Below are 26540 nucleotides of genomic sequence, written 5' to 3' on the forward strand. Positions count from 1 at the left end.
ACAATTATGTTGTTCGTTTTCTGTTTAATGCCATACATTATGTTTTGTAAAAGAGTACTGAATACTTAACATTTAGCAAGTAATAAAATAGTAAAGAGGAAAAGTACAACTTTACTGAGTTAATTTTGCCTCTTTTTTGTCCTCCAAGTTGCTATAGCAGATGGGAGAGGTTAAGGTTAATTTTTTCTTAAGATTTTCATTGAGCTTTCTGTTATTTTTGATACTGGAAATACTGGGAGAAATGGAGTAAAGTAAATATGATAATCAGCTAGAGCTAGAAAGCAAAAGTATGAATGAATCAAAAAGGAATTACAAGTGAAAATAAACTGTATCAAGAGTGTTAAACATAATCTACATTTTAAGTATGGAATTTTGCTGGTATTAGATTATTTCTAAGAGCTGTGTTAATCTCAGTTGTGACTTCCAATACTTGTAGCATGTGAAAGGATGCTCTTGTGCTTTAGTCTCTAAAAGTCCCTTTTCTCCTAAAGAAAAGGAGACTTTGTAGATTCAAGATGCTTCATAATGTATTATTTTTAATACAGAACACTGTGAAATATATTCATTGATCACATTCAACAATGTGCCCAGTCTTTCATGTGTGTATAGTTTAAATACAGTCCTTTCAATATCATTGATAAAATTTTGAATTGCCCTCCAGCAAGGCTTGTCTCTGACCATGGGGAAAACCTGAAAAGGTTGACTATCCAAAGTTGTGAGGCCTCTTCCCTTTGTTTGAAACTGCATGATTTATATTTTGCAAACTTATATCCCCTGTTTTGACATACACAGTATAGAACAGGTTTTGTCCCAATGTGTGACAGTGGAATCATCAGAAGCAGCAAAGTAAATACTCTTGTAGGTTTATTGCTAAAAAAGCTAACATCCTTTTGCAGTTTTTGGACTTCACATGCTTTAACAGATATATACCTTGGTCACATGTTCTCATTTTTACTGTGACTGCAAACAGTTAAAATTTTACTTTTGATACAGTCCTGTATGTATTATTTTAAATTCTCATAAGGATGCATTAGAAAAGCATAAAGACACGAACCTGGACAAGATGAATTGTTCATGGGATATTGCCATATATGTGTTTTTATTTTCATGGTAACTTTTCTGTAATGTCATTAATCTTAAGATGCATGTGTGACTTAGAAAAGCACAGTCAATAGTAATAATAATAATCGTGCTGTGTATTGTGAATTTTCAACAGCTCCTCCTGCACTTTACACTGTACACAGTTCATACAATTTAAATTTGATGCAGCTTCTTAACAGGTGTATAAAGATGAAACTTATTAAATTGGGGTTCCTGGAGTTTTGGTGGGTTTTGTTTATTAATGTAGGAGGTTCCTAGAGTTTTGGTGGGTTTTGTTTATTAATTTAGGAAGAGGTACAAATAAATAATTATATGTGCAACTAAGTTATGTCCTGAACTGTAAGCTAGCAGAAAGCTTTGCTTTTAAGAACATCAGCAGTGGTCAATGAAAGCTACTGAGTATAGCAGTATTTTGGCAGCAGAACGCAAAGTTGTTAGCCTGTATATGCCTTGCAGTTTATCTGTCTTCTAAAACTTTATGGTATTTCATGTGACAGAGGCACATGAAGGCACTTCTTTAGCTTGACAATTTCAGCCATTGAAGGCTTGTCCTCTGCCGAACAGTGGGGCTGTATGGTCCCAGAGGAAAGCTTTTGATATCTCCTTGTTGAGCACCCTAAATGTTGGGGATCTTATCAACTTATCCTTTACAGTGTTTTGATATTACGAAGGTGTTAGATTGTTTGTGTATTTTGAATGTTTGTTTCCATCCATGATTTTTTGTATTTGAGTACTGTCCTTTGAAGATACCTGTAGTATCTTCAAAGATAATGTAGAAATCTGGGTAGTGTTTAATTAGACTCACGGAGAAATGTTAGTAGGGACCTTGGGAGACCAGGGTTGTCCTGTCCAGTCTCCCGCCTTCAGCAAGACTAATTCCATTGTAAGGTCAGGTTATTCAAGGCCTTTTGCAGCTGAATTTTGAGTATTTACAAGGATGAGAGGTTCCCCGGCTTCCCTGGGCAACTTGTCCTCGTGTTTCACCATCTCACTGTGAAAGAAGTTTCTCTAATATCCTAAAAATAGTTAGCTTTATCTTCTGTCTTATATTTCAAATAAGTGGTCTAACATAAATAGGTCACAGAGGTGACTATCTTTATGTTGTTTGAAATAGTTTTTTGTACAGTGCCTGTTTATTTTTAAGTGTACATTTATTCCTTTAAAACATGCACAGTTAGGTTTGTATGAAAGAGATCCTATACCATCTGTCTCTAATCTGAAATTGAAGACAGCTGATGTGTTTTGTATCATATGATTCTTTCTCTCTAAATAGCAATAATAAAAAATAATAATAATAACCTGGGAGCTTTGTGATTGCCTGTTTAAATAAATCATTGTTCTTCTGTCCGATAGAAAATCCTGATAGAATAAGGGTAGGCTTTATTGTGAACTCTTTTTCTTGGAATAGTTTCTTTTTCTCCATTTCAAAGACTTACTGTAAATTTCTGCCTTCAGTAGCATTTTCCCATATTTTGAGCTTTATTTAATGCTACTTCTTGAGTGTGTGATGTTTGATTTATTGAGAGAGGTGGAATATGCAGTTTAATTTGATTTTATAGTGGAATGTATGATCTACAGTACTTATTCAAGATTTGTAGGATTACTTCTGGTAGAATATAGTTTCTGTAAATCTGCTGGAAAAGCATGGGAGGTTTGCAGAATCCCTTAACCTCTTGAACTTTCCCATGTCATCCTATAAACTCTGGATGTATGGCACTTTTCAAACAAGGAAATGTTTAAAAATGAAAAGCCAAAACCCCAAGCTGCTAGATTTTGTATATAAAACATCTGTGGGATAGTTTCAACTGTCATCTTCATCATGGTAACATAAGCCGGATATTGTTAGGATTCATCATTACTTTATATAAAGTAGCATATGATTTCAATAGTTTATTTTCTTGTTATTTCAGCTTTATGACAAAATAAATACAAAATCTTCACCACAAATCAGGAATCCTCCAAGTGATGCTGTACAGAGAGCCAAAGAGGTAATGGCTTTAAAATATATTTTTTGACTTAGAAAGTTTTATTCTTTAAAACGTTTAAAATGGAATGTTTCTATCTTCATTAACATACTGGTACGTATTCTGGCTCATAATCTGAATTATTTCTGGAATTCTACCATTGTTTACTTAAGTTACATAACATGTTGCATAAACTTGTAGAATTCCATTGTGTCTGTAAGGATTATATATTTAGATATTTATACACACATATTACTTGGTTTCAAGCAAAAGTATGATGTTCATATGAGTTCTACACAAAACATTTCTTAGTATTAGCTATATAAATTGGGAAAAAAAGTATCAGTTTCAAGAAGAGCAAACCTAGAGATGCAGTAAAGTTGGTTCATTGTTACAGAACATATGTAGACCACAGATTTTCCTAATTGCTATACCTGACACATAGTGTTTTGTTTATTTATTGCAAGTAGTTAAAAAAAAATAATTAAAAAAAATAATTTAATTAAAAAAATAGTTGTTTTATATATTATCAATAGAAATAAATATAGTTTTGGGGAGTAATGTCATGAAAAAAATGTTTACAGTATTATTAAAATAAAATGAATAGAAAGACTTCAAAACACTGTCTAATAACTGAAGTCACACTGATGGAAACCCCAAAGTTCTGTTCTGCAGAATTTTCTAGCAGCTAATCCTGGGAGGTGCTTCCAGGAGCAGAAAACTCTGCTTTCTTTATCCAAGTACTTGGTGAAATTGCCAGGCTGCAGGCAAATGAGTTAAAAATTGCTCCCTCCTCCTTGATAAGCTGAAGTATGGCCCAGATTTTATAAAAACTGGAGCTTGTAGGTGGGGTAGCAGATGGACTACCTGTATGTTGTGTCTTTAAAACTTTAATTCGTGGAGAGAACATTTTATGAGTATTTTTAATTCTGCTTTTAAAGTGGTGGTTTTAATAAGCTGAGATTATGTGTGAAAGTAGCAATTGGTGGTGGTGGTATATGTGACCTATAGGTTGGTGCTTCATTTCTGTCTCCATATTTAGCTGTTACAGGAATACCATCAATTGAAAAAAGAGCAACTGTTTCCATCAAATGTCTTCTTTATTGTCACAGAAAGTAAGAAAATTGAAATGAGGTGTTTTATTCTCTTGGAGTGGAATGATGGTTTCCTACACACTTTTCTGTCAAAAATGTTCTTTTATATAATCTTTAGGAGATATACTGACTGACCAGTGAGGAGTTTAATTTGATTGATTAATAGCTTTCTTTAGAAGACAGTTACTATGGGTATCTTTACTGTTTGTTGTACAGGTATTGGAAGAAATTTCGTGTTACCCAGAGAACAATGATGCAAAGGAGCTAAAGCGTATTTTAACACAACCTCATTTCATGGTAAGCAAATGTTAACCCTTGTCTTTATTTTTTTTAAACATATTTTTTATATTTAAAATCTTGTTGGATGCAGGATGTCCCTGCTTTATAATAAGCTACTAGAGGTTGGTTAAAGGATTTCTTTTTTTTATGCTATGGATGACGTTCATAACTTCAGAAAACAGTGTTTTCTTCTCTTTGTTCTGCACTCATCAGTTGGAAGTAAGGAATTGTGAACTTCCCTAACACAAGAATTTTATGCAGGGGGCTTTGTGGAATTTGCTCACCTGAAAGCTGAATTACTGTAAATCTGCATACCTGATTTCCAAGAAAGAGTGAGCTGAAATCAACCTTATATGCATATATAAGAAGAAATCTAGGTAGCTACATGTCCCAGTAACTTCTTTTGATAGCCAGAGTAGCTTTGGGTACATTTATGTTATTATTTTAGATCAGATCAGGAGTATTTTTTCCAAATGAATCTCCTGAATCACCCTTACAATACTTTGGTTTGTGTCATGTACAGGGCATGCGAACTACGCTCCTTGCAGGTAAATTTAAAAACTGTGAAGATGTCCTCCAGAAGCTCAACCAGTGTAACCTAGCAGCTGATGGGCATACAGTTTACAGGGAAAGGTAGAAACTTGTCAGAAATTAAAACTCCTGCAATGAGTACAGTGTATACATAGGGTCCTCACTAGTCTAGCTGCTTTACTCTCTCAATCCATTATTGTTTCATTGCACCTATTGCTAATGCAAACACCATTTTTTTCTGTTGTATTCTGCAACATGCTGATATGTTTTTTCCTGGGGATGATACCTCTCCTGAAGCCTGTAGCAAATCTGGATCAAATACAGGAATACTTGCTTGAAACAAAACATAAAACAAGGTAGAATAGTTCTCACCCATACTGTTAGGAAGATAAAAATGGAAAAATCTGCCACAGACAATACTCTGTGTTGCTTAGCTTTTGTAAATGCAATTTGATATTAATTTTATTTACATTTTTTGCATAATTACCACATAGTATTGCAAAAACATTAGGCAGTGTGGAGAAAGAGCTTTTTTTTTTTTTTTTAATTCTGAACTATTTTGGAAGTAGGAATCAGTAAAAATTATTGTGGCATATGAAATTTTAATTACTAAGCAACAAGAAAGGTAAGTCAGAAATCCTCTCTTATTAGATATCTCAATTTCCACCTGGTATCCTCATGAATTTAAAAGCAGCTGTCAGGCTTGTCTTGCTACAGTTCTGTAGAAGGTATTTTTGATAATGAAAAAGCTGCAATCTCATAACAAATATTTTTAATGAGGAATAATTTCAGTTAGCTAATCTATGGCAACCCAAGCTAAATTGTTAATAGTCTCATGTGCTTTTCCCATGTTTCATCCTCTCCCTTGCAGTTGTTCTGACATTCCTCTGATATTGCACACATATATTGCACTGTGTTAAGTGTAGAAAATTACTCCAACAAAGCAATGATTAGTTTAGCCAGAAGAATTAGGGACCACTGGAATACTGCCAGAGCCAGAATGAGCAAGGGGAGGACTGACACAATCATGTAAACTAGCAGTTAAGTCAGCATATGTTGCTGTGTCACCATACCTTTAGGGTGCAGATACCTAAGAGTCTCCAGATGTCAGAGACAATCCCATTCTCTCCCATCATTCTACTCCTGCTCCTAGATGCATCTTTTAGGATGTTGCAAGCCTTTTTTGTTTGTTTGTTTTTAATGGCATTCTGCCAAGCTTCTTTAGAGCAAAAGCCATTAAAATAGATATTATTATGAAAGGAAATAACCGTGTTAAACAGTGTTGTCGGTCTGCATTCAATGTCTTTGCCAGGCATTATATAGGGCAGTACTCTTGTTAGTAAATTATTGACCTCCAATGCGTAGGAATTGTAGCAATACAATGCAATAAATAGCAACATGTGTGTTAACACTTGCCTGAAACAGAGTATTTTACTACTATTTATATTGTTATCTAATGTGTATACTTAATTAGAAGCCAATAGTGTATAATCTGTCTCATTTACTTGCAAGTTTATATGTGTTTACAGTTTAGACTATGTATAGGTCTTTACAGAATCAAAGTCAATAATGTACAGGTTTGTCAATACTGTTATTGCAATTGGAGATGTTCGAGTTCAAAGGTTTTTGTTGTTTTACTGTTATTTTACTCTTGTGTGCCATATAGGTACAGGAATAAATTATGAATTTATTCTATACATTTTGAACATTGGTTTGAATAAATGTATGTAAATTTACATAAAAGTCTTCCAGCAACTAATTAATTCAAATATCATTTAAAAGATCATCAAGTACCTTGTTTTTTGTGTACAAATTTCAAAGAGCTTTTATTCTATTGCACAGCTATCAGTAATTTTGCAAATACACCAAAGAGATTTTTCTGTAACAGGTTCTGTTATATGTGTTTAGTATGTGGCAATAATTGAAATGTTTGCTGTACTAGAAGACTTTTATTTAATTAAATATTAGAAGTCTTTTCTGTCATCTTGTGCCTTCCTACACTCTTCTTTGTAGATAATGATCATTTAATATAGTATAGCAGTTGTTCTCACTAAACTTTTATCTTCAGCAGGATTAATATGTTCTGCAGGGAATAAGGAGACAGGGAAAAAATCTAAATGATCAGGATTAACAGAAATGCATGAAAATAAGTGTCTTTAGGTAAAGTCTAATAGCAGTCTTTATATTAAATGTTTTCAGTATTTAAATTGAGGTTAGTGCACTTTAATGTCTGTGCTTATGAATTTGTGTTAATTTTTGTTGAAACATTCAGAAGTCATCTAATGTAATTGTGAAGCTTTAAAAATGTTCCAATTACCATATTTTAGTCTTAAACAAGGTATATATTATTGCTGAAGATACAGTTTAAGCAAGGCAAGTATTTGATGTGAAACAAAGGTAAGGCACTGAATTACATAAGAAATGCAATACTAAGGGTGGACAGCACAGCAGATACAGGCAGCTGCATGAAGTTGAATAAGTAGTTTTGAGTAGATAGAGCTGAGGGAGGTGCAGAAGATTATTCTGCTCTGCTAAATAGTGTCCACACACAAAGCCAAAACTGTGCTCCTAGAATGGATGGGTTTTAACAGCCAGAGCTAAGGCCTGATTGCACTTGGATGCTCTGGTCTTACCTAGGACAACTGCAAACAGCTTTCAGATACTGGAATGAGTATCTGATGTTTAGAAATACAGCATTAAGCTAAATCTGCATGTTTGCTGTAAACCTATATAGGAGTATTAACATAAAAGTTTATACCCAATTAAATAAATAAAGAATTGATTTAGTTAAAATGTTTTGACTTGCATTTATGGGCAAGACCTTTAAATAGAAAGCATTGCTTTTAGGTAGTACAGATGCAGGTAGAGGAATTGTTGCAAGTTTGAGCTTGTGGTAGACAAAAAAAAAAAAAATGCAGATACAGTTCAGTGTTTAAGTAAAATAGTATTTATGTAGATAAGCTTGAAATGCTGGAAAAACAGGAGTGAATGTGAGCAGAGCATTGCTAGTTTAGGGAATTCTGTTCCATCATTATAATGCTGAATTCCTAACTATAGTTTGATTTGAGGAGAGGTAACTTACACTGGTTATGAAGCTGTCTTATTTAACATGGTACACTTCAGAAGTGCTATTTTAGGAATAAATTTAGAATTTAATAGAGGCCAAGAAAATCCCGGTTTTTCAGTGAATTCCACTTCAGAAATACATTTTTAACTGCTATTTCAGTTTGTTTTGCTTAAACATTTTAATTGAAGACTAAGATGTAGCAGAATCAGATTTTTCTCCCAAAAACAATTCTAGGTGGTCAATCTCAAGCCTTGCAAGATTGATGGGTTTTGTAAGAGCATTTAAATGGCAATTAACAAGATGTTGACTATCATACATATTGACCTAACTACAGTGGTGACTGATAAGTCTACTGTATATTGTAAGAACTTAGGTTGGATTTATCAGTCCTTCTCTGAAAAGTCCAGCCATTTGCTTACAGAGGTGGGATCTTTCTCTGTTTCTCTGTTTAATCCTTGATGAGTTAGTACAGGAGTAGTACAAGCGTGTTCACATATAATTCATACTTAGTTTTTGGTCAGAAGCAATTTATCTATAATATACTCATTGTTAAGAGTTGAATGCAAGTATGAAATGGATATGCTCCAGGGCACTTAAAGATACCCTAGAGAAAAGTGAAATATTAAAAAGCCTGGTACTGTTGAATACTGCTTTGCAAATGTTTACACTTTGTCTCACTTTCATCTTATAATAATGTGTTACACTTTTAACAGCTACACAGGCTTCATGTCTTTGCCCTAGCTTAGAGTACTTGCACAGTCAGTAGTTCTGCTTTCCAAATATAATTAAATATATTTAATCTATTACGTATTGTACCATTCTTTGCATCAGGAAAGAAAGCAAAATTAATGAAGCAGTATTTGATCAGTTTGTTGATTTAGATTATAACTTTCATCAAGTATTTTGAACTCAGTGCAGTTGTACTTAGGCCATGCAGTAGGAGAAGGAGAATATGGAAGTGTTTAAACTGGTAAACAAACAAAACAAGTATTTAATTCAGTACTGATCCACAGTCTGTCTTTATTATAATGAAATACCATGGGATCCGAATACCTTTTCATTTTTGAAGGGTAATTATTGTGGAATAATTTGCTTAAAAAGGCAGCTTCCTAATTCTGTGTTTATTTATGTGGCACATAAATAATAATGACTTAATTCTGATACCTTGCAGGTGTTGAGAAGATGGGGGAGAGGGAAGCAACCTCATTTTCATTGTGATATCTACAGTAGAAAATGATGTTTACTTGTGTAGATTTTAAAGTCTGGGTTTGTGGATATGCATCCACAGTCTGATAAAGTTTATCTTAGACTCTTTTCAGAGAAAAGTCCCTGTATAGAAAGTGAGGCAGAAATACCCTGAGTTTCCTCTAATGTCTGGAGAGCCTCAAAAGTATTTATTTGGAATGAGTTGAAGGGCAGCAGAGATGGTGGAAGATGATGGTGTTTTGTTGCTGTAATCTCCTCTAGGCCTTACTTCAAACTCATGATGTAGTGGCACATGAAGTTTACAGTGATGAAGCGCTGAGAGTTACACCTCCTCCCACCTCTCCATACTTAAACGGAGATTCTCCAGAAAGCGCCAACGGTGACATGGATATGGAGAATGTAACACGAGTTCGACTGGTGCAGTTCCAGAAGAACACAGATGAACCAATGGTATGGGGAGAACCTTGTTGCTTGTTTTGCTTGACTCTATACTTGTAAAGACCGGTATTATATTGAATTCAGTGAAAGTTTTTGCATTTTGAAGTTGCCAGTGTAGATGGAATAGTTCAGCAGCCATTGTATATCCTTACCTTCCTATATATCCTATATATATCCTTTGGTTAAAATTCTGTGCATGTATTTATATTGCAGTAGTACCTCTATAGCTGGTTTTGTTTAAAAATGAACTTGTAGTAGTTATTACTAGATTAGGCTTTGAAATGTAAAACTGAACTGGACAATCTCTACTTGAATATAAAATTGCATTTTTAACAAACCAGAATCTTATATGCTGATTTATGAAATTATTGCATCTTCATCTTATAAATAGCATCTGTTTTCATTGCTCATATTTAAATGAGTGGCAAAGTTTTTTACCTTAAAATTTATACTCTGCCCTCAAGGTTTTAGGAACAGTGACTGTTCTTAACCATTCAAGAGTCACAATGCTGAATGTTTTATCTTAAGAGTATAAACACTTCTTTTTCTAGGGAATCACTTTAAAAATGAATGAGCTGAACCATTGCATTGTGGCAAGAATTATGCACGGAGGAATGATTCACCGGCAAGGTAATCATGTGTCATAAATGGTTCTGCTTTCAAAAAAGATTTAGATCATTTTGTACAAACTGTGTAACGGCACATATTCCTCATTTTGATTGCTACTGTTCTATAGTTGTCAACCCCTATCTAGATGGAGTCCTGTTAACTGCGTTTAGCACCCTTCACTTGTAGATATCTGCTTGTGTTGTGAGATGAGGGCCCATTATGTTTCATTTAGGCCTTAATTAGAGGAATGGGGTTATAGCTCACTGAGAGACTGAAATGCCAATAATGTCTGAAGCCAAACTTATTTAATCCTATATTTAAAAATAAAAATCCTTAGACTGGTTACAGTACTTCTCCTTGCAAAAATGGAGGACCCTTGTTCAGCAAAAAAATTAAGCTTCTCCATGTATTTTCATGCAGTTCTTGAAGATCAATGTACTTTTGATTTTGAGGCTTATAGAAGCAATTTATGAAATAAAAACATCCCTAGTCCCTACAACACATATCTTTATTTTCAGTTTTCATTATTATAGAAATACCTGCAAGCATCCATATTTTCTCATCTCCAATCTACTACTTTTTTCCAGGTTTTGTGAACAGATCAGGTGTAAAAAAACAATTATTAGCTGGATTTTGTCCAACTTTAAACAGATAATCTTCCCTGCTGTTATTAGCTGCAAGCTAGGTTCACACCTTTAAAAGGGTTACTTTATTTTTTTCCAGTTTGCTGTCTTTTGCATTTTATAAGCACAAAAGTCTACATAATTTGTCAGACCAGAGTTCCTTCAAGCCTACTGTTTTATTTCAAAAGAAGCTAGGAACGGGGAATTAGGAAAACAAAGCATGAAACAAGGGAAGTGTAAAACACTCTTTTCCCTAATATTCTCATTTTTTAATTATATAGCGCGTTTGATTTCTCAAAATGTGTGAAATGTAACCTATTCTATACATACTTCATCTAACTAAGGTAGCTCTTTTGCACACATAGGTTTAACCATTCTTCAGTGTTTCTGTAGTATTCTCATCTGTTTTTAGTGTATCTAATCTTCTGAGTGCTCTAGGTGCCTCTTAGCTTCACTATGTCATATAACTGCCTGAATTTAGAATATTTTTACTGAAAAGAACAACACAAATGTCACTGAGTCATCATCTTGAGTACATGTCTTTGAATCCTGTAGACAAGGTCTGTGGCTCTTGTTTGTTTGTTTGTTTTTAATGATACTGTTTCTGCTGTCTGCTTGCTATGTGGAGAATTGCCAGACAGAAACAGCAATGACTAGGTAACAGATCTACTGACAGTGGCAGCTCTTAGTGTTGTAACCCAAATGTGGTTTTTTTTCTCCTGCTGATTGTCTGGTTTGGGGTTACACATGCAAAAAAGTGAATTCATTATTAAAATCCATTTAAGAAGAGGTCTCAATATGGCATTTAAAAAAAAAAAAAAACAGGGTTTCCAAAGAAGGAAGAGGATTTACTGGCTTCCCCTTTAGCCACTCTGGAAAAACAGTAGTTGTACATTGTCAATGCTGCATTCTCAAAATGACTTAATAGTCCTGGTAAGGCTTATTCAGTTCTAACAAAATGCAGGTGATGTCCTGGTAAAAACACAATGGTACGTTCACAGTCACTTCGTTTCCAAGTAACAGAGTTTTCTTCTGGCTACAAAACACATTTCTGGTTAGGGACCCCAGGAATTTGTTCTGTCTCCTCTGTAATAGAGTAGGCATTCTCATACTTCTGTGTGGAGAGTAAAAGCACACTTCCTAAAACTGTCTTCACTCTGGCTTACAGAAACAAAGAAGGAAACCATTTACTCCAGAAGTACATCCATTCTTTGTTATTATAGATGTGTGTGTTATATAACAGTAATTCATGGGTAGATTATGTTCTGAGTAAACATAGCACAGCCAGTAGAAAAGGAACCAAAATTAGATGGTTAAGCGTGTATGTCATGGGAGCCACAAATGGTATGCAAGACTAATTATTCATAAATGTCAAGAATACTCTTTACTGACAAGAATATATATATGAAGAGTAAGAAGTTCCTGCACATACCGTAGAATTTTTTATGGAAAATCACTAGAAAATTGAGTAGGTTTGAATTACTCAAGTCTAAAACTGTCATCTAAAAGAGCCTCTTAGGTTGCTTCTAATCCTGAGGATAATTAATTCATTTGGTGCCACCTCCCTGTTTATCTTTTGTAGGGTCTTAAGAGACACATTGTGGCATGCCATTCCTATCTCAGCTTCAGCAGGGCAGTTTATGACTTGCCTGAGCTAAGTAGATGTTTCTTTCATCAAATGAGATTGTAGGTAGTCACACCAATCATCTAGATTCAAGCTGAAGTCAAGTGTACATACAGAAAATTCATACTGTAGTTGTGACAAATCCAAATCAGAGAAATGAAAAAATATAGCAGTCTGACAGATAAAATTAAGACTATGTCCAGAAGCCAGACTGCATTAAGTAGTAATCTGATAAAATACTGGAATGTCTCTGCTAAACATACTTAGTCAGCTAGTTGCAGGGGACTTTCTGTTCAATGCATGAGTTTTTGAAGTGTGCCTGTAAGGGAACCGATGTTTTTCCCATTAACTATAAAAGGTGCTGGGGCATCTCATGCTGGCATATTGACTGCAGTCTCAAAGAGATTCTAATGCATCACTACCACAGTCCTTTTATGAATCTAGCCAAAAAACTTATTTTAATGTTGTTTCATATTTATGTATTTGTATGTATTACTGTCTTACAATTAAGTTTGTGTGAGTAATTGTGGTGATTGTGTGTTTTGTTGATTCTACAGGTACGCTACATGTAGGCGATGAAATACGAGAAATAAACGGAATCAGTGTGGCAAATCAGACTGTAGAACAACTACAAAAAATGCTTGTAAGTGCCTGAAATCTTTCTCACGTTCTTTATGCAATTGTCTGTCATACTTTGACAAAATTTTCCATAACTGCTTTGCAACTTCCCCTTTTTCTTCTATTCTTGATGGCCACCAGGTGCCTATAATGCAAAATCTTCTTTGTTCAGCTGTTACAGGACTCTGCAAGCTCTTTCCTCTTTTTTTCTATTGTCTTTTTTGCACATTCTGCCCAGGAATGGTAGAAGGCACCTCTGTGTGTCATTTTATTTATTCTGTTTAGTCCCACAGAAAGGTAACTGACACCCAGCTGTTACTGCAAGATGTATATGTCATCAGCTCTTAAAAGATTTTGAGTGGTGGAGGTTCCCCAGACTCTCTGAGCAGTTTCTGTTATAACTGTTCTACATTTTAAAAAGTTGTTTTTTTATATATAATGTTAAGTCTGCTTTGTTGAAATCTAGTCAGGCCTTGATAATTTCCAAGGAACAGGACAGGTGCCTCTTTTGGCAAACAGTTCCAATACTTAATTACTATATACAGAAAAAATGTTGCTGGACCATCCCTTATTTCATCTTAGAACTCTTGTGACTTACAGTTATTGAAGTTACAAAGAAAAAATATATGTTGAGCTCAAACAGTCTGGCTTTTTGGAGGAAAATGGTATCATGGGCCTTGCTAGTAGTCAGTTTGATATTCCATAACACATTTTTTTCTGCATGCAACCCTGATCTTGGATGATAATCATTATTCCTCTTGTTGTGTCCAAAACCAAATAGACAAGCTTAAGTAAATCCAGGCAAGTAGTATTTGGAGGCTTACAAGATAGCCAGACAGAGAGAGAAGGAAAAACTCCAAGAACATTTGAAGTGATCTGGTTACCTTTCTGCCCAGATCCAAGTCCTGCCGTTGTCAGCCATGTGGTGGCACTTATATTTTAACTGTCTTTTAAGAAAATATGGCTGTGAAAATACGTTACCATAGTCTACTGCTGTTCTACAGTCACTTCTTGTTATGAATATTCTTACAATGTAGCAAATGCAAACTGTCAGACCCCCATCTTCTATTTTGATTTCTTACATTTCTGCCTCTAATGAAGTGACATGCAGCTTTTCCAGAAACTGTTCATATGCATTCATTAACATGTATGATGAAAGAAGAAAATACCACTTTTACAGCAAAGACTGTGTAGATCACAAGCATATAGCTACCAAAAAAAAAAAAAAAAAAGATTGACATCCATGAATTTTTCACCTTAAAATACAGCTGTATGTTCTAGACATTCAAAAACTGGTCAGGTGAACAAACTGATGATGCATGTTTGTTTTTTTAAATTAATGAGAGATGATCTAAATGTTTGTTCTAAATGTTCATTTGTAAGTGAAATGACAAATTTGCTGCAGCAATTTAGCTTTTCTGAATACTTACTTCAGGAAAACCTACAGCTATTTTCAGACTAACTCTGACGCTTTCCTATCAGACATTACTGATTTGGAAATTTTATATTAAGCATCTTTAATGAAGCATTTCTCTTTTTACAGAGGGAAATGCGTGGAAGTATCACCTTTAAGATTGTGCCAAGTTATCGCACGCAATCTTCATCCTGTGAGGTAATGTATTTAATGAACCGTCCCATTTCTTCCTCAGTCCTGTAACTAACTGCCTGCTGATGGCTGAATGTTACTGCTTTCTGGGAAATTGTTTCTGCCTGTCCTGTTAGATCACGCACACCAATTTTACAACAAAGATAACGGAACACGAGTAGGTCCCACCTACCTACTCAGCCCTGCCTTCATATTCATCTCATCAGCACCTTAACTAACTCTTTACAGCCTATATAAACAAAAATAAATAAATAAATAAAATAGGAGAGGGCATCCTCAACTCATGCATTTAGGAAGCCCCTTTAAAAATTACAATTTAAACGCATTCTCCAGGAAGTCTATTAAAGTTCCTAAGCTGAGGAGCTGTCCTCCCTTTTTAGGCATGAAACATTATTTTGCTGCTTTGGGCTGTTAAGGGTTAATTGAAGAATCTGTTTCTGTATAACCCTGTTGAGGTAAATTTGTGATGGTTGTCTGTAACAGTTACATGTGGCTCAATATTCTGTTTCCATGCTAAAATGGTATTTGTCATTACAGAAGAAAAACAGATTTGGAGTTCAGTTCCTGTTGAACTAGAAACTTGGTGTTATGGTTTTTGCACAGTAGCATTGTTTAATTCCCTTTTGGTCACAAAATTATGTTCCAGATTGCAATTGAAGGGAATTAAATTCTCGAAAATGGCTACTTGAGAGTTACAGTTCCAATTTAAGTGTACAGATGGCATATGCACTATGGAGATGATGCCAGTCGTTCTGTGCCACATGCTTAATTGCGCAAACCATTTCCAAATTAGAATTCCAAGAGTGAAATCACAATCCCTGTTGAAGTCAAACACCTTAACCTAATTAGAGCTGTGATTTCACCCTAATTGTTTTTGTGTCTCAGCAGATGCTAGAACATATAGAAGCTGCTATTGTGATTGTCAGAACAATCTGTTTGGGTAAAAGAAAAAATTACTGCTTTTTGGTTGCCTTCTGTTCTAGAAGTCAACAAGAACTAACAGGTTTTAGAGACTAGGCATTTGGCAAATTTTCACCTGTAAGGTATAAATATGAAGCAAAAGTTCTTCATGAAATACAAAGGCTTTAAAAAAAATCAAACAGAAATTCTAGTGTGCTGATGCATTTATGTATCAACTATTTTGCTGTAAATAGCTGTAATAATAAAAGATATCACACTTCCAAATATTGAAACACAGAAACTGCTGAAACTATATACCTCCTGGGAAGATGATTATTTGGCAAAAATTAAATTCAGCATGCAACTTTAATACCATTAGATGTAATTTTAGTAGTAGTAGGTCATTTATTTTCCTTAGCTTTCTGTCTTCATGTTCTTCATGGCTTTATTTCATAGAAGAGAGGAAAGGAATCATACCTTTCATTGGACAAAACAGCAGAACTGAAATGTGTGATCAAAGACAGAAACAAAATTAGCATGACAATTTATCACACTTTGTGGCATTTTGCATTCAAATGGTCAGGATGTTGTATGTTCTGCTTCAGATACCCAGAAAATCAGAGGTACCTGAGTCTATTCCACCTGTTTGGTCACATCTATGACTTTGGCTAGTGCTCTGACTGTTAGAAGTGTTCATAAAAAGCCAATATTTTCAAGTTATCCTACTAAGTCACCTCTAGTCCTTTGGTACAGAGAGAATTTCTTTCACAGGATTTTTCAGGGTTGTGATTCAGATGAGGAATCATATTCTTTACCATTGATACAGGCTAAAAATAGACAAATGATATTACTAAGACTCTCCAGCAAGCTAAGTTCAGAGATGTTGGGTCTTCACTAATAGTACTAGTTAAGATTTTTGGCAGTATTTTGGATATTTCAAGAAAGTTATGTTGTTGGTCTTTCCTGCCCACCATTAGTTGTGGATTTATGCTGATGTAGAGTAGTTTTACCAGAAGAAGAATGTAAAATAGAATCAGTAATTGTTTGGGGTTTATTTTGCTTTGTTTTGTTTTTAAGATTCTTACCATGATCACATCATTGGGTTGCAAAATACCTAATTTTGAATAAGCAGAACTAAATAGTAGTATAATCAGATGTAATATGCATATATGCTTTTTTATATAAAAGCTGTCTATATGCCTTTATAATACAAAGGTATATAGGAGTTGTTTTTGAGAGGAACATATTTATCAAATAGAGATTTACATCCCACTTTCCTGTAGTTGATGAGTGTTGTGGTGGTGTTTTCTAAATACTTAAACAACTTTGTATATTTTGGGAAGTCTTGTCCTTATAGTATGTGACAGATTTCAGTGTCCCTAGACAGTTTTCAAAATCTTGACTGAATAATTTCAAGTTGTTTAGGGATTCCTGGCTTCTACTGCATTTGTGCCTTCCATTCCATTCCCAAGTCTTTTATTTAATGGAATAGACTTTGCTCAAAAACACACTACTGTGAGTTCCCTTGTAGAAAATCTTGATCCAGTTGTTCTAATGTGAGAGCACCTTCTTAATCTTTGGCATGGTTTGTGGACCAAGTTACGAAGGTATCTAGATAACACAGCGGTCAGGATGTTGTATGTTCTGCTTCAGATACCCAGAAAATTACAGACTTCTGTTTACACAAATGTGAACTTAAGCAATTATTACAACACATTCTTAGAATGGCTGGTGGCTGTATATGCTCTTTGTACATTTAAGCTAGTACTTCATCCAACTGAGAAAGCATTTTGCTCTAGCTACATTTGCATTCTTACTTTGTACTTGAAAAACTTATGAACTTTTTATAGTGTTAGATATGTAAAAATAGAAAGGGAAGGTTTTTTTGGTTTGTATTGTGTTTTAAACAAAGAGCTTTCCTTATAAACAACACCCTTCGTTTCAGATTGTCTTGTGAAAAGCTTAAGTTGTTTCATTAAGAAGCCTTTATATATGTGAGGACTTAAAAATATATTGTTAATCATCATTGACTTACTTATTTAGCCTTTCAATGTTTCCATTGATGCTATACTCTTAAACTTTTTTATGTTTGTGTTAAAAATGCTTCCAAAAAGATTCTGTGATCAAAACTAGAATTGAAATGTATTTGCAGATTTTTTTAAAGTCTTGTTTTTTGTGGATATGGCAACACCATCATTAATGTAGCTGTTTTTGTCAGCATCTAATTTGACTGAGCCGTATCTAGTAGATGTAATTGACTTCTGCTATAGGATTGTGTCTGACACTTAGGTTTGCAACTCAGAATCGACCCATAACAACAAGGAATCAATGGGAAACTCACTTTGCCATCATTTGGAAGTGATTGTGATTGTTTCCTCTAAGGGTTCAGCTGCGATGCATGAACTAAAGAGCAATGATCCAAAAGAGTACCATTTTGTTATTTGGTTTGTGGCTAGACAAAATTGGAAAGCCTAGACATTCAAGTAATACTGAAATCTCATTTCTACACTACCCAGAATCATTGGTTCCTCCAAGTGTTTTTCTGCTGTTATCCCTAGGAGAACTAGGAATTTCTCTGATTTAGTGGAGGAACAAAGTCACAACCAAAGATGATGTTTTCTAGTTCAGGTCTAAGCAGTCCTAGCTTCCTACAAGGATCTCTCTGCTCATTGACTTGTCTCATTAGACCGTGCATAATACAGTTTTTCTCTTAACTTTTGAGACTAATATTTTTTGAAAGAAAAATTAGGCCCCTAGGAAATTAAGAATCTAAATGCCTTTAAAATTGTGGCCAAATTAACTAAATACTTAAAAATTGTACATACGCTACTTGACTAGATTGATGTATTATCTTCTTATAGTTAGTACTGAAATCACCAATAGCGCTGAAAATGTGTGTTTTCTTCAATATGTTGTGACAAGCATTTGCTTTGAGTAGTGTTCTGCTGAGAACTGTTGGAGGAATAAAATCAAAATATTTTCAAAACAAGAAAATTTCCTTCAAAGGGAAAAGCCTTCAAGAGAGGCCAGAAATAGCAGCATTCTTCACATTACTCTAAAGTTGTTATTCTCCAAATGACCTGGGTGCTTGCATAACTTTCCAAAGCTTTCCCTAGCCAAGCCATCACTGGACTAGTAGTCACAACAAACTAGGTTTAAAAACAAAAACAAGCAAACAAAACAGGACAACAAAAAGTAAATTTTATCCTTCATTGCTTCTTGAAAGCGAGAGAAATTGGCAGAGCCAGAGTTGCTGAGGAAGGGTAAGATCTGCATATGAAAGAAGGAAGTTGCTACTTTTTTATTTGGAAAGAAGTATCTCCTTGCTGCTATTTAATTATGGATGTGGTACTAATATGCAATACACAAAAAAAAGGAATACTGGTTCCTTTAGGTATTTTTTTTCCAATAATGAGTAGCTTATTTGGTCTCGTTTGAACATTTGGAACTTGTTATGCTGGAGTGATCTTGTAAATATAATTAGTACTGATTTCCTCCAGTTCGTTATGTGTTGCAAACCATTTCAAGAGCCAAATGAGCATTTTGTTTGTGTGCATGTAGCAGGAGTATACAGGCCTATATATGCAATGATTTTGCAGTGGTAATAGTTTCAGATTTCTCCTCAACTGTGTTAAAATCAAAACATCTAGATAACTATATATGGAACTTTCTGAAATCATATGCAATGAGTCCAAAAGAAGTGCAGAAGTTCTAAATGAATTTGTTGCACATCAAGTATGAAGGCAACAAGAATGAGAAAGTATCGCCTGCCGTTTTATTTTTTTTATATTTTAAAATAGCTGTGGATGCTATCACATAATGAATAAAAGTTAGAGAATATTAATAGAGGATTTTTGCCTGATTAATGCTGTTACATGAACAGTTCAGCTCCAATTCTGTTTTTTAATCTGTTCACAAAAGGCACTCATATTGATAAAATGTGACGGGGTAACTGTGTTCTTTGAAAACTGTTTTACCCCTTTTATGCCTTTTATGTACTATCCTTGATGTTACATGAAGTTACCAAACATTCCTAAATTGACCTTTGATAAGGAATATTGTATTCCAAAATTCCTTTGGGGCTAAAGGGGATTCTTACTTTTTCACAATGCATGAGTGAATCATTTAATTTCCTGAAGAGATGGCTACTTAAACTCAATGATCTGATATTACGGAATTAAGGAATAAGTGATCAAAATGGCATGTGAAAAAGATTACTCAGCAAGTAACTTTCTTATCTCTGCAAAAGCTAGCCAGAAAGTCCTGTTATCCTTTCTGTAGAATTTCTGCATCTGCTGTCTTATCACTGAAGTGTAGGACTACACTGGTAGTGTGACTCAAGAAAGGTGGCTTTTTTAAATGATGTATTTTTGCAAAGTTTAATGTTTTTAAGCCCATAAGACTGTTGGAAGGAAAAAATAATAATTAAGCAATATAATGTAAAATGGATGAGGAAAGAGAAGAGTATCCAACTTTCTGCTCCTATATTGGCAGCAGTGTCTTTGAGACACTACAGAAATACATCTTAACAAGTACATGTAGAAGTTGGTCAACCTTAGAAGAAGTAGAAGGTGACCTCCATGTGGCTGGAAAAAAAAAATTTAGAAGCTTCTTTAAAATGGAATATTTGCCTTGTTGTAGTTCAAGTATGCAGCATGTAACTTCTAGGTAATTACCTTTAGCAAAGGCACCAATATGGCCAATGTCCTTTAGAGTTGTCAACCATAGAAGATTTGAGAGTTAACAGATTTTCAGCTGTTTGATTGCTGAGGCAACATAAAAATAGTTATTACCTAGGACACATCAAAATGTCAAGCCTGAATTTCAAGCTATGAACAAACTTTTCAAATTTACAGAGTTTGTAGTGTGGAAACTTTCATGGATGAAGCAGCTACGCAAGTGGTTATAAGGCTGTGGATGTAACTGTTCTTTCTAAAATATATCTGTGTTCCTGTGATAGTGTTGTGTTGTTAATGAACCTTGTGTCTTATTTCAGAGAGATTCCCCCTCTACATCCAGACAGTCCCCAGCTAATGGCCATAGCAGCACTAACAATTCTGTTTCGGTAAGATTTCCAGTTCCACACAGAGAAAGTGTGAAAGTTTTGTTGGTGCTCATCTGCCATTACTGTTATACTTATCGTGTGGTCAGTGGAAAATTTTGTCCTGCTGATAGAACCTAGGTTATTGCATATGTAACTCCCCATTTTTGTTTTCTAAGAGTTTTTTCCAACATACTCTTCTCATTGAAAGCCATATAGTGAGTTAAATGTTAATAACTGTAATGTGACACTTCAGTCATCCTTAAATCATTGTTAGCAGTTTCCTCAAAACTAAGCAAAGGTTTCAAGTGGAAGTCCTATTTCCATCCTAAACTTTGGAAGCAGTGTTTGAAGAAAGAATAACTGTGCAGTTAATACTTCGAGACCTTGTAGATTCCTTAAGCTTTGTGTTTTGCGAGACCTCTGGAACGTGTACTGGTTTCCGCTATCTGAGTTAACGAATTGGTGTGCCCTCTGCTGTTGTGGTACGTGCACATACTTTGTGAAATACGAGCCTTGCCTGGATATGAAAAGCAAAAGGAAGTGGCTTTAAACTGCACTACAAACCAAGCTATTATCATCACATCTTTAACACAAAGTACTTCCTGTTTCGTATGTATTCAGGTAGAAAGGTGCTGTTGATCTCCTGTTTTTCTAATGTATGGTAATGTTAAAATTTGTGTTGTTTACCATTTGTCATTGTTTGGACCAATGTAGTAACTGTACATGCAAGTTCCTTCAGTAAGAGTGCTGTCAATATCATGAGTCATGGGACTACCTGAAAAAAAAAAAAAATCCTAAGAAACTACTCCTTTAACTATTAAAAAATACATATACACCATTACAATTGAGAAATGATTTGCCACAAGGTAAAGTACATCTAATTAATACAATAAAAAATAATGGTGTGGATGAAAAAAAATTAAGAAATTTTTGTGAATTAAATCAAATTTGTGATATGATTAATAGTTATAATCTTACTCTTTGGCATAATTTGTCACTATACATTTTTAATAATACAATTTTTAGTATTTATTATAGCCAACATTCTCTTTTTAAAATAATATGAAGTATTAAGTGGAAAAAGGCATTCATATAAAGAGCCTCTTTCACTTGATGGTGCTTTTGTGTTGAAGATGCTGAATCGTATATTAAAAAGCACATTCTCTATCTGCTTAAACTATTTACCTGCTTTCTTCAGCTTGCTGCTAAACAGCCTGGGTTTGATTTTTCTTTAAGAAAAAAGTATTTTTAAAATGGGTCAATGCTTTTATACTTTTGTCTGACTTACCATTTTACTGTAAGGTAGTATGAATCACTAACAAATGGTGTTGTATACCCTTAAAAAGTAAAATGAAAATTTCTTCTCCTGGGTTGGCTTTATTCTGCAGGACTTGCCATCGACAACACAACCAAAAGGACGACAGGTGAATAGATATCCTCCATGGGAATTTATAAATTTAGCTGCTAGTGAACATCCCTGCTTACCTTTTTCCTCTCATATTCTGTATGTGCTGAACTAAAACATTTAAGCTTAGAAAATTTGTTCCTTTTTTTTTTTTTAATTTTTCTTTTTCACTCATTTGTTTGTGGCTAATTCAAAGTAGCATTTTTTCATGTGTCCATATGCAAGAGTAACATTTCATTGTAAATTTAACTTGAGATGTTGTTTTAATTCAGAATGCATTCATAGACTTGTTGTGCAGTCAAGTAGTGGCCTGTATAGATTTTCATCTTAGATGAAAATATTATAGTTTAGCTGAAATGGAGACTAGTAGTACAAGTGTGTAATACTCTAAAACTTTGTATAGATAAAGCTTCTAAAGCTTGATTTGGTTTATAACTAGTTACTAACATTAACAAAGCTCTTCAAAGAAGTAAGTAAGGACAATTTCTATTAAGCACTGGTAGGTCTGAGGATATCCTCATATTTTCAGTCACGAGTCCAGATCCTGAGCTTCATAACTTTAACCTGACAAATGTACATGTCCTTGTAGACCAAAGGTCTTCCATCCAGAGAACCTCAAGAATGCCCTTAAGGGCTCTGCAAATGATACCCAGTGATTCCCTTTGCAATTTTAAGATATTTTTTTTTAACTGCAGCCTCCAAACCAACACATAGCATCGAAGGATTTGTGGTTCATCTTCAATAACTGCTACGGTTAACCTTTCCAGAATATGCTTCTGAATCTTTAACTGTGGACTCAAAGGGTTTTTGTAATAATTCTTGCAATTCCATTCAAAAGAGTCAATGGACCTCATAGTCTGTTGCCTTTGAAAATATTTTTGTATTACTGTCTGGTTGTGTTGGCTGGAATGGTTATTACAAGAATAGATTGTTCTTGCTTCATTTCCCATTTTTAAAGCTTATATCTTGGTTCTTTCAGCTTTCAGTTGTCTTCTGAAGTTTCAGGCTGTGTGAATGTAGTCCTAAAGAGGCTCTGTGACAGATGTTCCGAGCTGTTGTGTTAGGTTTTGTTTTTCCTCTCATGAGGTATTTTTCCCAGGAGAAGAGTGTGTTCAAGAAAATATCAGAATAATACCAGAACCAGAGTGTCCCTCATTCTCTCACCATTTATAGTTACCCTTTTATTTCAGGATTCTTTTCCCATTGACCCAGCATATTTTTTTCTGGTAGCTTGAGACAGTAAGGATAATAGATACACTGGTATAAATAAGGAAGTGCATAATGTTCCATGTACAGACAGTATTGTCTTTGGGTGTAGATTTTGTAGATACTGTCTTAAACTGCAACAGGGACATGAAAAGCAAGGAAAAGTTTCTAGATCATAAAAATACTGGTCACTTTTCTAGACCTATATTAAGTTAGGGTAAAGTAAAACAAGGAAATAGTTCAATACTGACTACATCAGAGTAAGTGAATTACTAAGTAAGAGTACTTGGTTTTAAAATATCCTATTTTTCAGGTGAAAAAAAGAACTTGGGTTGCTTATCTAAAGTCACACACCCACTACCCAGCAGAATGAAGGTCAGATTAGGAATATTACAGGTTGAGTTCTGCATTGGTGTTACCATCAGTTGCTAACTCTAAATAGATAAAAATGCATCAGGTACACGATAGTAGTGATAAGTCATTTTAAGTTAATTTATTCATATGTTGGATTGCAGACTGGATTTCTACAGAAATAAACTTTTTTAAGTGCCTAAGATTGCATAGCTACAGTTTTATAAGAAGAGTTGAAAAGTGTTGCAGTTTAAATGAAGGATATTACTGTGCAATGTAAAGCTTTTTTTTTTTAATCTAGTCATCCTTAGTAAGGAAATCAGCAGTAGAGTATACATGGCTGTCTGAGTCACTGTAGGATGATGTTTGAATTTCATAAACTGCAGAAATTATCCAATTATCCGTCTTGGGCATGACATTTAAATCTTGTTTTTTAGATCCTTGGATGCATCAGGGCTGTAATTAGCAATGAAAACTAGTGATAGCTTTTATTTTTATTTTCTAGGGCTGGGGCCTCCCTAACACACAAAGCAGGGATTTATATATTGTTTTAAATTGTGAAGTCAAAATCTAAATTTCTTCTGTTAATGTTGCTTAGAAAATACCTTACTCCAGTCATTATATGGGACAATTCATTTATATAGGATTAGACTTTTACTGAAAACCCTATCCAGAGAATTTGTAGATTCCACCCAACTAACTACATGTAATAGGCCTAACAGTGGATTTCCTCTTTAATCTAAACAAAAGAAACAATGGTACTAAATTTTCAAGTAATGTAGCCTAAGTCCTTTATGTTGTCAAGTAATATTTCTTGTCATACACATTTTAAAACATATCATGGAACTTCAGTTGGAAAGTGCAGTGCAGTTCAAGTCATAAGCCTTTGGTCTATAATGATTTACAATAGTTAATGTTGATTTGAAGGATCCTATCAGTTTATTATAGATCTACATAAAGTATTCAGAAGCATACATGTGCTCAATTTTGCTGTTCAGGTTTTACAGTATGTAGAAGGCACGAGCTTTCAAAATAACATCATACGTCTCCATTGTTTGCTGATATTTTTTTCTGTTTCATTTTCAACTATGCTTTTGCCCTTCTGTTTCTTCCTTTGCTTGTTGCAAGCAGTATATGTAGCTACATGCACAGATCAAGTTTTCATCTGTTTCTCTTAATACTGTACCAGTAATAATATGGCAGTGTCTTTTATAAACTCTTCTTTATAGATATATGTCAGAGCACAATTTGAATATGATCCGGCAAAGGATGACCTCATTCCTTGCAAAGAAGCTGGCATCAGATTCCGAGTTGGTGATATTATCCAAATCATTAGCAAAGACGATCACAACTGGTGGCAGGGTAAACTGGAGAACTCAAAAAATGGTACTGCAGGTCTTATTCCTTCTCCTGAACTTCAAGAATGGTATGACTTTTTACAGTTTTCTGTAAAAATGAATTTAGGTTTGCTTGCATTTTTGTCTTTCATGCTTGTCGTTGTTGTATAGCTAATTTTTGTGTAATCTTTCCTTTTTTTTAAAAAAAAAAAAAAAGTACATTGCCTCTGTTTCTGTGGCATTGATTTTTTTTCTCATATATGCTTAAGAGTTGCTTGAAATATCATATGTGTTATATTAGAAAAATAAGTACATGGTTTAATAACTTTTAGTAACTTTAAAACCTGTGCTTTCTGATATATTTTAGAAAACCAGGACTGGAGTTTACATACAAATTGTTTATATAAGGGGGTGAAATCTATTTCTCTTTTAGGCTATAAACACTGTTGCCTTTGGTACTGTTGACATGCAAGTTATTTAGGAATAAGGTTGTGGCTAGCAGTCAAGCATCATTGTGGGAATTTGGGGGTTTTCTTCCCTTTTCCTTTTTCATGTGAAAGCCAAATAGCAGAAAGAAATCATGGTGCAGAGAATCCTGAACAGGTAAAACAAACAGCAATGGCACCCAGTTCCACAAAAGCAATGCAGAGCCTTTAAACAACCTCCTGCAGAACCTGCTTCATAAATGTTTTAAATATATCGGTACAAACTCTGGCAGGCAGGTCCTGGAGCATGAATGTTAACAGACATAACTCAGGGAAGTTTATTAGTGTGGATAATCCAGCCCAAAATATTTCACAGATATTCTGTATAAAGAATTGGAGTGCTGTAAAGGGTTTAACAGCACCTGTATCACCTGTACTGGCTAAGGGAAATTTTGGTAGAAGAGAAACAGAGGCAGACAGCCATTTCACTGAATCTCGAGAGCTCCCTTGCAAGCCCTGACATATGGAAGACACTAGTATACACTAGAGTAGGAACACATGCAGTACTTCATCCTAAAGGTCATCCTCAAGACATTTCCCCAACACAAGAAGATTTTCCCTGAACTTTAGACCATAGTGGCCTTTCTAGACTTTGCTCTTCCAGTCTAGTCTGCTGCAGTGGTCTACAACCATTTCAGTAGCTACCTTCCCTCCCATGCTCCCTTGATCTGTGAGCTTTAATGATCTACCAGTAAGAACATTCTGTATATCAAAACATATTAGTATATAAGTGCGTTTAAGTCATTAAAAATAAAAGTTTGGAAAAGCATTACTGTACTCTTGTGCTATTAAACAATCTTATTTTTCTAATTCATCATGCATGGCTTTTTAAAAATACAGTTATTACAACAATTTTTCTTTCTACTGCATATGCCAGGCGAGTTGCTTGTATTGCCATGGAGAAGACCAAACAGGAGCAACAGGCCAGCTGTACTTGGTTTGGAAAGAAAAAAAAGCAGTACAAAGACAAATATTTGGCAAAGCACAATGCAGGTATGAAAAAAAAAATGCAAGTATCTTTAAGAGGTTAAAATCTTTACAATCTAAACCTT

General features: G+C 34.5%; 1 protein-coding gene across 7 annotated transcripts in view; it reads left to right on the forward strand.

Moving 5' to 3' along the window:
- CASK (calcium/calmodulin dependent serine protein kinase) overlaps positions 1-26540 on the forward strand; it is a 213740-nt gene that overhangs the window by 168368 nt on the left and 18832 nt on the right. For 4 of the 7 annotated variants that reach the window (XM_032194542.1, XM_032194549.1, XM_032194560.1 and 1 more), the window contains 10 exons: positions 3012-3089; positions 4376-4456; positions 9504-9692; positions 10232-10310; positions 13094-13179; positions 14698-14766; positions 20657-20725; positions 22093-22128; positions 24896-25092; positions 26366-26481. In XM_032194542.1, the coding sequence (XP_032050433.1) occupies positions 3012-3089; positions 4376-4456; positions 9504-9692; positions 10232-10310; positions 13094-13179; positions 14698-14766; positions 20657-20725; positions 22093-22128; positions 24896-25092; positions 26366-26481 (1000 nt within the window). The remainder of the gene's footprint in view (positions 1-3011; positions 3090-4375; positions 4457-9503; positions 9693-10231; positions 10311-13093; positions 13180-14697; positions 14767-20656; positions 20726-22092; positions 22129-24895; positions 25093-26365; positions 26482-26540) is intronic. The other 3 variants (XM_032194569.1, XM_032194576.1, XM_032194584.1) reach the window with 1 other exon arrangement.

This window comes from Aythya fuligula, chromosome 1 (genome assembly GCF_009819795.1).
Source record: "Aythya fuligula isolate bAytFul2 chromosome 1, bAytFul2.pri, whole genome shotgun sequence".
Lineage (NCBI taxonomy): Eukaryota > Metazoa > Chordata > Aves > Anseriformes > Anatidae > Aythya > Aythya fuligula.